The sequence below is a fragment of the Anthonomus grandis genome, chromosome 1 (genome assembly GCF_022605725.1).
Source record: "Anthonomus grandis grandis chromosome 1, icAntGran1.3, whole genome shotgun sequence".
Taxonomy (NCBI): Eukaryota; Metazoa; Arthropoda; class Insecta; order Coleoptera; family Curculionidae; genus Anthonomus; species Anthonomus grandis.
The window spans coordinates 28,339,485-28,354,594 of NC_065546.1; the positions used below are offsets into that span (position 1 = coordinate 28,339,485).

A 15,110-nucleotide genomic window follows, 5' to 3' on the forward strand; every position below is an offset into this window, starting at 1 on the left:
TAAAAACCAAAACCCATGCGACTCAACGCATGTGTCATACAACTCGTACGATTGTGGTGCAGCTATCCATTCTTATGTATATGAGTACTGAATAAGGCACAATAATTTTTATTATGAATTAATTTATGCTTATATTTGGACATTAATAGTGTGGTAATTTATTGATAGATCAATTCATAAACACAATGAAATGTTGTTTAACCCAATTTAGCCAGATATGTCCAGAAGCTCCCCGCTCTCTCCTAATTTTTCAAATTATTTTACTATTCAAAAGTTTCGTCCGCAAAAGAGATTATCAGTCGACCTTAGTCGACCTTATAATAGAGTTTTAATTGAAATAAAATTATCATTTCCACACACACGATAGTTTTACAGAAATGTTTTCCAAGTCCCAATCAATTAACAGAAAGTTTCGTTGTAAATGCAGATATCCCGTGTAAAGAAATATAAATTAATTTTCACATTCGATAAAGATCTTTGTCGTCATCACATAAATATTCAAGTTTGATAAAATTATTTCGGACATAAAATTTCTGTTTCCAAAATAGTTTTCTTATAAAAACATGTGGTTGCTAATATTTGAAAAAACGATATTAATAAGTATTGACCAAAATACACCTCTTTAGGCAGATTTGAGGTGGAGAGATAGTTTTAAATGTGACTAATGAAATGAATATGTATTGTGTTTGAACGACTTAATTTTCAATTGATATTCTTACAGTAATTAAAAATTAACATGTCTCTGGATAAAGCAATAAGTTACCAAATTGTCGTTTGTTAGCATCAACTTTCGGTCCGGTGTCGTTTTCCGTGAGATGATTTCCACCTGTTGTAATGTAAAACCCGTTGGCAATATCTTTCCGCCACGTCCATTTACAGTCATTCTCAAAATTGCAATTGTAATCGGTAAAGTATTGCCTATCCTGCATATTTCGTGAATGGAGCACTCTAATCCTGTCATTTTTCTTATTAAATTCCTGAAAATAGAAGATTAATTAATTAAAGTTAAAAATGAATCTCTACATTTTTATGGAATATTTATTGGTATATACAGGGTGTCCGAAAAGTCAACGATAATACTGAAGGGGCTGATGGAGCAACTCATAAGCACCCAGAAAAACATAAAATGACCTTAGTAAAAAATCGATGGTTTTCGAGATATTGGCACTTTAGTGGAAGTCACCAAAATCCTACTCTTGGATCAGATTTTCGATTGTCACGCCTTAAAAATAGATGTTGATTTATGTCATGTTTAAATATGACGGCTGGCTATTTTCACATACTTTTCGCAGCATTTACGGCCGTATTTCGCCAATAATTCTTCGAATGTTGATTTCCAGGTATTCAATTGTCTCTCGTTTATCGACGATTACAAATCTCTTTACATAATCCCGAAAAAATAATCCAATGGAGGAAAATCACACGATCTTGGTGGCCAATTAATTAAACCATTACATAAAGTTATTTTTTTATCGAAAGTTTCTTTGAGTAAATCAATTGTAGCGCGCACTTTGTCGTATGCGGCACCGTCCTGTTGACCACGTGTCGTTGAAGTATGAAAAAATATCTAATCATGTCCCAATATGGTTCACCATTGACAGTAACATTCTGACCATCATTGTTTCTGAAGACATATGGAGCAATGACTCTGCGATTCTCCATTCCTACATCCTCCATTACAACCGATGCTGTAATACATTTTTGATATGCTTTTAGCGCAATGAAGGCAAATAATTGGGTTCCGGTCTTTTTTTGTGTCCCATAACGTTATGTTATGCGGAAATTCCTTACTGGCGGATGGAATACTAGACCTCTCTAAACATCAGGAAATCGAAATTGTTGTTTGTTGATTGCTATTTTTTTATTGAAAACACCCGCACACACGACTGTATCTTCATTAATCACTTAACTGGGTTTATATTGTAGCATTTTTCCCGTTCGTTAGGTGTGAATTAATACAATCGAAAATAGTCAACTCATTTATTTATACACTTCACTACAAAAACACGATCACTTACGACTACTAGAAATATTGTCACTTGTGTTATTCCTGAATGATAGAGAATCAGCTGGTTTCTCGGAGTTTACAATAGCATAGACACAATCTTCTCCACAATGTAATTCTATGTATAGGGTCGCTATCGTTTATTGGTAAAATCTCGTGGAAAATAAATTAAATTTACTTGAGATATGAGTAAGCTGACCATCAGCATCCTTCTAGAAAGTAAATTTGACCGTAGATTCTTAGGAGTTAATGTAATTTAAAAATTTGTTAACCTCTATTTCGTTCTGGCAATATATTGAAAAAATATCATAAATATATCGCCACCATATTAAAGGTTTTTTTTATCAAATGTATTAACAATTTTAGATTTAAATTTTTCCATAAATATAGATATTTTTTAAAATTGGCGAAAGGGGAGAATCCATGAACAAAGAAATAAGTAGTTCTTACACAATGGGCTAAAAGTTCTAAAATTATACTTAGCATTTAGTGCTGCGTGTTTATTATTTAAATTATTGTATTTAAGAATTATTGGACTTAAATATAGGAAAGGTATATATCCTTTAAAGACATGAATAAATATATTTTCTACTTCCTTGCAATAATTGAACATATGAAATGGTATTTTCTAAATTGATATTTACTAAAATAGTGACGTAATGTCCAACAAAATAAGGAAATAATTAATAGGCGTTTCATCGAAAATTAAAACTCTAAAAAACATAGCAATTATAAATAATAGTAATCTATGCTTTATATAATATAAGGTTTATTTAGTTTATTATAGTCTTTTTACTAAATACTGATAGAGTTCATTTAATACTACAGATGCAAATAGCTGTCTTACTTAATTTAACTTTTGTTTTACCTGATCGACGTTATATTCCCTATTTGACTGATTTCTTCCCAATAAACGTAGTTTTCTAGTAGCCTCATCGATATGAACAACGTTTTGTCCTTTAGGTTCTGTTTCTTTTTCTTTGCTTAGTCTAGCGGCAATATCAGCTATTTTCCTGCTCGTGTTTGGACTTCTTTTCAATCTAATATAAATATTAAAACATAGTTTTGTTCGAGCAAAACCACTAACGTGGGACATACCATAAAAATACAATAACTGTATTTAAATAAGACATTTACCTGTAAGTACTGGCGTTACTCTCTACGTCATAATGGCTCTCAGGTTTAACAAAATGGATGCTACTAAATCCTAGATCTGTTGAATTTTGCGCAGTCCCGGTATCATTTATTCTTTGGCACACAGAGGAATTCAGCAAAAATAACAGCAGTAGGAATACGAGCGGCGAGAATTTATTCTTGAAAGCGGTCATTGTATGAAGATGATGGTGTTTTCGTATACTGTTCCTTTTTGGGACTAATTTTAAACACACATCACTTTTATAGTTCTTTGGTACATTTTCTTGGGGATATATGGTTTACGTTAAATAAAATCTCTGGAAAAAAAATAAAGATAGATTTCAGGGTGTTTAGTTAGTTTTTTATTTTCATGTGTCTTTCTTTTTATTAAAGACATAGATGATAACTGGTTCTAATATAAATTTTTTAAAAAATCATATAGAAGACGCGCATGAAATGACGCAAAACCTACGCTGTAATTTCCGTCGGGTATTTTATAAATACCACCTACGGATCTATTTTCTTTATTTAACTGACTGGACGGTGAACAAATACGTTAATAGTTATTGCCGCGTTGTATTTATTTTAAAATATCCAAATAATGAACAACTGTTAATGTAGTAGTTTGGATATTTTAAATAATAATGAAACTATTAAAAAAAAAAACAGAATTGTTGTAATACTATAAATAAACAGTGTTAATATCAACCATTAAGATATACAGGGTGTCTGCGAATGTCGGGAAATCTCGAAACTGCAGATACTACAGATCAAAATATGTGAATTGACCCAAACATACATTGATTCAAAAACTGATAGTTTGCCAGATACAGGGTGTCAAAGGTAGAATTTTATTTTCTATTTTTTCTTAATGTTTTAAGAAGTATTTCAGATTTTGGCCTAAAAGTCGGTATAGGAAGGTTTTCTAATGTGAGAAGGAACGGTTTGTTATTTATAGGAGCGTCAGTAACTATACAGTGCTTTCATTTCAAAACAATCCACCCTTAATAACTGTCTTAAAAAAAAAAAAAAAAAAAAAAAACACGTCAAATTAGATATACAGGGGGACGTTTAATTATGCATTTACTGAAGTTCTGTCAATCACCTCCAGCTAACCTCACTTTAATATGTCAAATGAGAACCCCCATCGTGTGATACATCATAGTAAGCAGCGTAAAATTCTCTATTCAACAGTACCAAAAAAATGAAATCGGTGAATGTTTAAGCAAATAGTTAGCGAAAATGTCTAGAAATAATGAATATTTTATTTACGCCAAACTTTGGTATTTTAAATGAATACTTTTAGGGTGGTACCTACATCATTTTAAAATTCTTACATTTTTTATAATAGGTCATCAAAAAAAAATACAAGCAATTTAGAAGTTAAAATGTGTGGTAACAAACAGTACATTTAGTTCAAGCAAATTATTTATTTTTTTAAGTAAAGAATGTGTACCGTTATTTGCGAGAAAAAAGAGTGTCTTCAAATTTTTTGCAAAAATCTTTGCAGTCTTATAACTTTGTATGTGTATTTATTTCACTTATATTTTTTGCCAAACCTACCCAATAGGTACAAAAAAACACTGCAATACCTTACATTTTTAAGGTGTTTAAAAAGCAGGCGATTTATTATTGTTAAAACTGTCAGTTTGACGTGTGCAATTTTTCAATTTTAGTTAAAACAGTGAGTTAATAAAATGGTGTTTACGCTAGCCGAAAGAATAGAAATAATTTTCCTTCGGTGTGCTCGCTTCGATCGGTGTGCTCGCAGAACCGCGAGAGCATTTAATGAAAGGTATCAAGATAAAAACGTGAGCCATAAATACGTATTAGAATTGATACGAAAATTTGAAGAGACGGGATCGATTTGCAATAAGAAAAAATATGAAAATAGATTTGTCAATTTTGTGAAGTGATGTGCCAGCGAATTGACAATGATCCCCATTTATTGAAGAACATTTGCTTCAGTGACGAATCGACCTTTTTTTTAAATGGCCTGGTGAACAGACATAACTGTAGATTCTGGGATAATGAAAATCCGCATGTTTTTTGGGAAGGCCATACCCAATATACCCAAAAAATTAATGTTTGGGCAGGAATTTATGGGAATGAAATAATCGGGCTATTTTTTTTGGAAGAAAATTTGACTGACGAAATTTATTTAAACCTTTTAGAAAATGCAATATACCCTTCGGTATAATTTACACTTTGGTAGTTCGAGAGTGGCTTGATGAAAATTTTCGAGAAAAGTGGATTGGCAGACGTGGTGCAATCGAATGGCCTGCGCGGTCTCCGGACCTAACCCCACTAGACTTTTTTCTTTGGGGCTACTTAAAAAGCAAAGTTTATAAAACCCCACCTGGGAGTATTGAGAATTTAAAAAATAGAATATTTGAAGAATGCAGAGAAATTAGCGAGCAGACTCTTGCCAATGTTCGTAAGGAGTTTAAAAATAGGCTTTTTTATTGTCTTGCTAATAACGGCGCGCATTTTGAACATTTAATAAAAGAAATTTGTTAAACTAATTAAATTTGTTTTTCTACCCTACCGATTTACACTTTAATTGCTTCTTGGTCAATCAATTTTATTTTTTTTTACAACCATTGATAGCATAATGAATGCCCTTTAAAATAATGTATCACACCATGGGGTAGCTATTTGACATACCAAAGTTTGGCGTAGATAAAATATTCATTATTTCTGGACATTTTCGCTAACTATTTGCTTACACATTTACCGATTTCATTTTTTTTTGGTACCGTTGAATAGAGAATTTTACGCTTCTTACTATGATGTATCACACGATGGGGGTTCCCATTTGACATATTAAAGTGAGGTCAGCTGGAGGTGAGGAGGTGATCGACAGAACTTCACTAAATGCATAATTGAACATCCCCCTGTATATCTAATTTGACGTGTTTTTTTTTTTTTTTTTAGAAGAAATTTATTAAGGGTGGATCGTTTTGAAATGAAAGCACTGTATATGAGCGTATGTTCGACCCTATTCTTCGTGTTTTTTGGCAAATTTATTAAAAATTTATATATTTGCCTGTATGGGTAGCGAAACGGTGAAATTTTGCACGTTACCTCTCAATACATTTAGAACGATGGAACAAGTTTTTTTCTGGTACCACCGAAGGAAGTGGTACTGCCTCAAAGTAAAAAATTAGTAAAAAAAGTGTTCTAATTCCTTTCGCTCACGAGAACTCATATTTAAATTCTTTAAATAACTTAACTATAAATTTTTAGGACATAAGAGTTATTACTTAAGGTGCTTAAGAGCTGTATACTTTTTGGACTAGATCTGTATACAGGGTGAGTATTTATAAGCGAATAAAAGTAGGTAAAAAAATTAAAACTGCTTCAGAGGCTAAACTATAATTTGAATAAAAAAATGTTATGGGAGAAATAACATATTTGGAGCTTTTTTTTTGAACGAGTTGTCGCATTTTTAGTTTTTTGCAATTTTACGCTAAATGGTACTTATTTTACGGAAAAAAATACGAAAATAAAGTTTTATTATTTGTCTTTCAAATGACAGATAAATCAATTGTTTGTGAATTATTCAGGGCGAGCAATAATTATTAACTTTTCCCATGAAGGTCCGACGCCAAATTTTCACGTTTTATTCATTTGCAGCGTCCTTGTACAATATTGGAAAATGAAACGTCGTCAGTAAGATCTCAAATTTTGTTTAACATACTACTAAAATTTTAGAATTTTTGCTATATAGGGTGTCTCCTTTTTTATAGGGACAGTATTGCTATCTCCTATACTATAAAAGATACGATGAGGGTTAAATTAGAAAAAAGTTGCGGCATTTTATTTTGATTAAAAAAGAGTATTTAGATTTTTTATGCGACGTTTCGTTTTTTAGATATCATCATCAACTTTTTTAAATACGAACCTGGATTTTTTATTTTATATTTAAAAAGAATTTTTATTTTTCTTTTCAACAATGTATAACTTAAATGTCTGTCTCGACGTTTCGGTATAAAAATAGCAGTTTTCAAGCTTTTTTCGTTAATACGGACCTGATTAGTATTTACAAAATTAAAATACCTTTTAAATGCATATTTACCTGTTTATCTTCAATATCAAACATAAAATTTTAAAACTACAGTGCCCTTTTTTTTGTGGGTAAGAAACAGAAATTCGAAAATTTGGTATGGTTCTTTTAATTTACGAGTACTTGCTTTAGATTTAGAAGGGGAACAATAAATGTGTAAATAAAATAGAATTTTAAGAAATTTTATTAAAAATTTAAAGAAATATTTTATTTACTTTACAAACAAATGATAAACGTGTATTAACCAAAAAAACAACAAAACAATACAATTTAACTAAAGAAACAACATTCTCTTTACATACATTAGGCAACAAAAGTTGCTGTTTTTTTTGCTTATAAAGCAGTTTTTTAGTTCTGAGAAGAAATTAAGCAGTTTTTTACAAATAACATTTACACTATTTACAAAACATTTTCGAAGTGACCCCCATTATGTTCAATGCATTTTACGGTCCTTAATTCTAAATTCTCTATTGAGCGGGTTAATTATTCGGGCTTTAAATCTCTAAATGCAGCAGTGACCCGATGTGTTAACACCTCCATATGATTTATTCCACTGTTATTGACTTTATTTTTTAAAAATCCCCATAAGAAGTAATCCAGAGGATTAAGGCGTGGGGAACGAGGAGGCCACCTTACAGGACCGTTTGTTCCTACCCAGCAATTAGGGAAATTTGTGTCGAGAAAATCTCGGGCAACAGCGGAATTGTGAGTGGCACAGCCATCCTGCATAAACCACCGAATACTTCTTAATGTTTCCAATGGAATTTCATCCATAACTTCCGTCAATAGGTTAACGTACCTTTCACCATTTAAATTTCCATCAATAATTTTGGGACCTATTAGCCTATTACCGATGATTCCGCACCACATATTAAGACTAAATCGATTTTGAGGCTTAGTTTCTTCTACTAAATGTGGGTTGTTTTGCGCATAGAAATGCTTATTTTTTCGGTTAAATATGCCACTATTAGTGAATGTAGTTTCGTCGGTCCATAAAATGGTCGTAGAGAACATCGGGTCAGCATTTTACATCTCTTGATACCAACGGCAGAAAACAAGTCTGCGTTCTGAATCACCTGGATGCAGTTTCTGAACCGGTTGGAACTTGTAGTCATGATACCTATGTTTCTTTAAAATTTTTCCGACCACTGAAGGATGTATCCCACATTTAGAACCTATAATTCTTAATGAAGACTCCGGATAAAGATGAATTTGAGCTAAAACATTAACATCGTTGTATGTATTCTTGGCACGGTATTTTCCACGTTTTTTTGATACACATCCAAATTCGGTGAGGTTTCTTTAAACCAAATAAAAAGTTTTTCGCGCTGGAGCAGTTCTGTTTGGATATAATCTAGCATACTCCCTTACTGCATCATCAACCTTTCGATAACATCTTATAAAAACATCGTACATGTCCTTTTTTTCACTATCACTATACCGTACCATTTTACAACTTGTATTTATTTTGTTAATATTGAACTAGGAAATTGCTAAGGAAACAACCAAAGCTTTTAAACTAATTTAAGAAACTAACTTACGGCAAAACGTTAAAATATGAAAGTAATATTTTAATAATTTTGGGGCAATTAATAATAATAATTGTTGTCGTAGCTACGACATATTTTTGTTTTCATGGCCTACCTAAATAAGTCACAGCCGTAATAAATCTGACATTGTTATAAAGTTTGAACAATTCGGCAAGCACGGTTCCATTTTCATTAAAGGTGGCTCTCCATGCAGCTTTGAAAATAGATTTTCGTTATTGAATATTAATATCGAACAAATCACATATCGTAATTTTTTTCCTAACCACATAAAAAAATATCAGCCGCAATTGATGTTAGTGAATAATATAAGCAGCTAACCCAACTCAACCCAAATCTGCCGTATTTTAATTTTGTAAATACTAATCAGGTCCGTATTAAAGAAAAAAGCTTGAAAACTCCTATTTTTATACCGAAGCGTCGAGACAGATATTTAAGTTATACATTGTTGAAAAGAAAAATAAAAATTCTTTTTAAAGATAAAATAAAAAATCCAGGTCCGTATTTAAAAAAAACAGTTAATGATGATATCTAAAAAATGAAACGTCGCATAAAAAATCTAAATACACTTTTTTAATCAGAATAAAATGCCGCAACTTTTTTCTAATTTAACCGCCCTCGTATCTTTTATAGTATACGAGATAGCAATACTGTCCCTATGAAAAAGGAGACACCCTATTACAAGGAAAAAATGCGTTTTTCTCAATCAACAAGTCCATTTTTGTCGTTAAACGTCACCACAATGGGAAATAATCCAATATGGCCGCCAACAGCAGGGACCTCGATATGTTTTTTTTTTTGGAAGGGTGTTATAGTTTCGTTAAATTTTAATGAAATTTATCCGGAAGCTCTCAATTAAAGGTACCGCCTAATCAGAAAACTCTGGGCTTTTCAAATATGTGCATATCAATTGGGGAAATTGTGTATTCTTGCCAGGAAAATTCGGCAACGTTTTGATGTTTTAAAAAAATATACATGTTGTCAGAAAAAAGGAATTAAAAAGTAGGAATAGAAAAGTGAAATCCGTTTTTTTCTACAGTTTTTCTACAGTGTCCCGAAAGTAATGAGACATAGAACAATAGTAGATTCCTTGCGTCAAAATAATGTGATTGAGGTCAACTTGCCTCATCCTAACTTTAATAGTAAATGAAATACAGGGTATCAAAGTATTATTTGATTTATCGCTTTTTTACTCATAGGTCCTGAACCAAGTGACATACTGACATGAAATTTAGAACATACGAGTCTTTTAAAAAGAAAAATAAAATTTCGTATACAGTTTTCGTGTTTTCGGTAGAGGACGCTCGTTGCATTAGTTTTTACTTTTTTAAATCCCCTAACTTTTTTGCAGCTCCGTATATTGCTTTGAAAAGTAAAAAAATAATTTATTTTTTTAATATTACATAAAAAATTTATAACTTAATAAAGTCGCTAGGAGCAACCATTTTCGAAATAATCGCACTTTTAGGTTTTCATAATATGTGAATGACTTAAATTTACTAGATTTTTAGCAATGCAATCCTAAATAAAATAATTTAATTTCCAAATTAATACCCAAGATTATTGATATTTATGTAAAATTACAATAGTCACTAAATAAAAAAAAATAGCCAAAGTAAATATTTATTTATTTTTTTAAGTTTTATTATCAAACAAATATATCAAAAACAATAATAAACAAAGAAACATACAAATAACGTTACTATAACAACTGTTCAAAATGCCCTATGACAACTGACAATTGAATGGGGCTTTTCAGTATTCCACATATCGTCGCCCTAAAGTGTAAACCTGATGCCAAGTCACATTTTACCTATTTTACAGGAGAGTCAAAAAACTGCCTAAATCAACTATATCTTATCTAAATTATTGTATGTTTGCCTTGTTTTATTGGTTTTTATTAAATAAATGATAATATAATAGAAACAATATAAAACTGTGTATAACAAACTGTTTTAAGTCAATAAATAAAAATAGGCAGGTTTGCATTTTGTGAACTCAAATTTTGGCTGGACTTGGCAGGTTATCCCCATAATAATAATTAATACCTTAATATTAAATAAAACCAAAATACAAGTAATCGTTTAATATTTTATTACAAAAAAATACTAAAATTATTTGAATTAACAAAGTAAAAAATAAGTGAAAAATAATATTATATTCTTAACATAATTTTATCCTAAATCACTTTGTTTTATGGGGCAAGTCATCATAAAATGTGTGGTAGTCCCGGGGCAAAGTTTTTTTTATAGCCTGTAGATCTTCATATTTTCGGGAAGCTATTTTAATTCTCTCCAAGTAAAGTAGACTTGAATCTTCCCATAAATATGTTCTAGATATTCGGCTTTTCCTTTGTGGAAGAATTTCCCACGAGTCCGAAAAATGAATTTTATAGAAAATATCTCCTTCCGGCATGTATCTCAGAGCACGAATATCAGTAACTTTCAGGTCTTCTTTAACATTACCAGGTCTGATTTTCTTATAATATTGCACACAATTAAAACTTTTAAAAAAGTCGTAAGTAAGATAGTTTACATTATACGGCGCAGGAATTTTTCTTGTCTGTTGGCAAACAAAAATATAATCAGCAGGTATATTAATTACTCTATCTTTAAGCTTTTGCTTAATTTTAGCATGACCAGAATCAACTTCCATCTGCGTATGTCCAGGTTCAAGATATTTCTGCTCTATTATAATGTTATGGGCAATAGCAATGTTAAGTAAAACATTCGACATAGTGCAGTTGCGATTTTGGTATCTACATCCATCAGAATATATAATAAGGATAACTTTTTCATTAGGATCTTCTGGAGGTGTAATATTTGGCAATATTTTTTTTTCTAAAAAACCATATGCTTGCAAATTCTTCAGCATTAAGTTCACCTTCAGATTCATTCCATAGAAAGCAATAAGCATCTGAATTCATTAAATTATAAAAACAAAGATTGTGCACTTGAAGTTTTGTTTTATAATATAAAGTAGACACTTTAGATACGGGACACATTAGCACAGCTTGCAAATCCACCGTAAATACATAATATTTTTGTGTATTTTTATCCTTTTCCTTTTTCTCCCTTGCCGCATTTTTCTTTTGTGACTCTTGTATTCATCTTCCGAGATGTCGCCAACCTTGTAACTAACCCATTTGTCGCAATGATCTTCTTTCGGGTGAAAAATGGCATAATTTTTTCTTCAAAAGCCTTGGAAAATGTTGCTATAGAAATCGGCTCCACATTTTTTGATTCGCACCAATTATTGATGTAAAAAAAATAAAATAATTTTTTTTTCTGATGTTGATCTGCAGTAATGAGACTCCATGACTGGCAATGATTTTAAAAATTGCAGTAAACATTCACGACGCAATTCGAATAGCTTCTTTTACCTTCCATTGACGTTTCTCTTTGAACATTAGGCGAACGGGAATGAAAAGACTGTTTCCAATGGAGTATCGTTCAGCAACCTATTCCTAAAGTGGTAATGAACATTGTCCTACAAACTCTAAGGTTTTCTTCTCCTACTCTTAAAAAATATTGAAGGGTTTGTCCCCTTTTACTTTCATTTTCTTTTTGTCGGTTTCTGTGTCTTTTAGGTGGCATAGAAAAGACAAGAGTGTTTACTAAACTTTTTTTTCCGCCCAAGTCATTTTCCAAAAGTTGTTAAAAATAAGTTGCCTTTGACCTTCATTTACTGCAGAGCATTTTAACATTTCTTTAGGGTTTAGTTTACATTTGCACCTTTCCTTTATTGTACGAGGTTTTTTTGGATTGTGAAAATGAACCTATAATTTTCCATTTTTTTTGTTTCGTCCCATGTAACTTTGACCTCTTTCTCTTAACTTTCTATTTTTTTCAGCAAACCACGTTGATTCTTGTACAGGGTCTTTCTCCATATATTGACCCCCCTCCTACAGGGATAATGCGAAAAGTAAAAAAAAAAATTTTATACAAAACTTTTGGGGTTTTACTTAAAATTTTTGAATCCGATGTCAACATTTTTTTTTTTTGTTTAGAAACGTCAAATTTTGACAGATGATCAGTTTTTTCTTATGGAACACCCTGTATATGACTTCATAGTTAAAAAGAGCCGAATTTTCTAATTTCAAATATATATATAGTTTAACTATGTTTTATTAAACCGTTTCGAAAATATCGGGCTCCAAACTTTAAAAAAATAATATATTGAAGATCTTGGTAGGCGCTGCATTGTTATTGTTTAACATTTATTAAAAAACAAATCATTCAGATGACATTGTCATTTCTTATTTATTGACCCATAAATATTAAAAAATGCCGTACAGTGATGAAGAAAAATGTGACATCGTCCGTATATTTTATAAAAATAATAATAACGCAAATGCAGCCAGAGAGGAATATCGTCGAATCTTTCCTTTAGGTGCTAATCCGGCAAAAAATACGTTTAAAAATATAAAACGAGCATTTTGCATCAGGAAAACTCTAGGAAGAAAAGGTCGGACAGTTCTTGTCGATCCAGAAGAAGAATTACATATTTTGCTATATTTCGAAGGTAGGTAAGTTTTTACTAATTTTTGAATACATTTAGATCTACGCTATCATGTTCGGGCCTTTGTCTCCCTCAAATTGCCCATCAAAAATGTTGAATTTCTTTTTAGAACACCCAAATCATTCCATAGATGATGCCAGAATTTACTTTGATCAATCGGCCAAAAAAATTTATTCAACTTTAAAAAAGTATAAATATTTTGCTTATCGAATTTTACCTGTTCCAACTTTTAAGTGTAGAGCAAAGAAATAAACGGGTCGAATTTTGTCAAGAGATGCTAGTGCTAAAAGAAGAAGATAATAACTTTTTTAAAAAAAATGTTGAGTGCACCTTTACAACCGCGGGCATTTACAATCGAAAAAATGTTCGCCGAAACCCCCGAATAACAAGGGAAATTAAGTTTCAAGGGCGGCAATCTCTACATGTATGGTGTGGAATTTTAAATGACCAGGTCATAGGACCTATTTTTTATAACGGCAACTTGACGGGAGAGAGATACCTAGAGATGCTTACTTTTCAAATTGAAGCTAAACTTGAAGATCTACCCATAAGGCAATACGATCAAATAGTTTGGCATCAAGATGGTGCCCCACCGCATAATGTGTTACCTGTTTTGAAATTTTTAAATGAAAGATATAACCTGTGGATTGGACGAACTGGGCCAATTCGTTGGCCACCAAACAGTCCAGACCTGACACCTCTTGATTCATTTCTGTGAGGTTACCTTCAAAATAAAGTTTACGAACAGAGAACTGAAAATGTCGAGGAGCTCCGCAGAAATATTATTACCGCGATAGATGATATCAATCAAAATCATAGACAATTTATAAGGAATACAATACACAAAATTGAGCAGGATTATATAAACTGTATTGATAATGGTGGTGGTCATATAGAGCAGTTATAGTTATAATTACGTCTAAATTAAAGTTTAACAATTGTTAAAATAATGAATCCTTGTCAACAAAAAGATGGTAAATATCACCTTAGTAATAATAAATCTTCTGTTTTTATTGTTTCTACTCAATTCATTCGCGAAGTACTTAACCCGGGATTTTCTGCTACGCGGACTAAAATTTCTTCTTCCTGTTCTTGGGAAATATTTTTTAGGCGGCAAAACCGGCATTTTTGGCCGAAATGATCCAATTTCTCCTAGTCGGCTATAAATTCTTTGGAATAATTTATGGTTTGGTTGCTGTCTATCTGTAAATATTTCCTGATACCTGCATCTTGCATGCCGTCCATTAAAATTTACTTGCGGGTAAACACAAAATCACGCATCTCCAAATTGGTAAACAAATTATGCCTAGGCATTACTTAAAATGATTAAACTTAAAAGAAAAACTTTTTTACTCATTTTAAAAGTTTTTTATGACATTCAAAAAGTTTGACATAAATAACACTTGTCTCCAACGCTAACTGCTAAAGATACGATTTAAATAAAGTAGTAAATAAATATTATCTTAAAAATTTTTTTGAAAAATGCTGATTATGTCGGAAATGGTTGCTCCTAGCGACTTTAATAAAATATACATTTTTTATGTAAAATTAAAAAAGGAACTTATTTTGATACTTTTTAAACCCACATACGGAGCTGAAAATTGTTAGGGGATCTAAAAAAGTAAAAACTAACGCCCTCTACCGCAAAAACGAAAACTGTATACGAAATTTTATTTTTCTTTTTAAAAGACTCGTATGTTTTAAATTTCATGTCAGTATGTCAATTGGTTCAGGACTTATGAGAAAAAAACGATAAATCTAATAGTTTGACACCCTGTATTTCAGTAACTATTAAAGTTAGGATAAGGCAAGTTGACCTCAATCACATTATTTT

The 15,110-nt window shown here is 31.4% G+C and overlaps 1 protein-coding gene across 2 annotated transcripts in view; it reads right to left on the minus strand.

The window, feature by feature from the left end:
• Window positions 1-15,110, minus strand: part of LOC126736608 (tyrosine-protein kinase receptor) — a 43,758-nt gene that overhangs the window by 26,874 nt on the left and 1,774 nt on the right. For both annotated transcript variants that reach the window (XM_050441055.1, XM_050441050.1), the window contains exons 2-4: window positions 3,143-3,456; window positions 2,874-3,045; window positions 764-977 (exon numbers count right to left, since the gene is read on the minus strand). In XM_050441055.1, coding sequence (XP_050297012.1) covers window positions 764-977; window positions 2,874-3,045; window positions 3,143-3,333 — 577 coding nt within the window. In that variant the 5' untranslated portion in view covers window positions 3,334-3,456. The remainder of the gene's footprint in view (window positions 1-763; window positions 978-2,873; window positions 3,046-3,142; window positions 3,457-15,110) is intronic.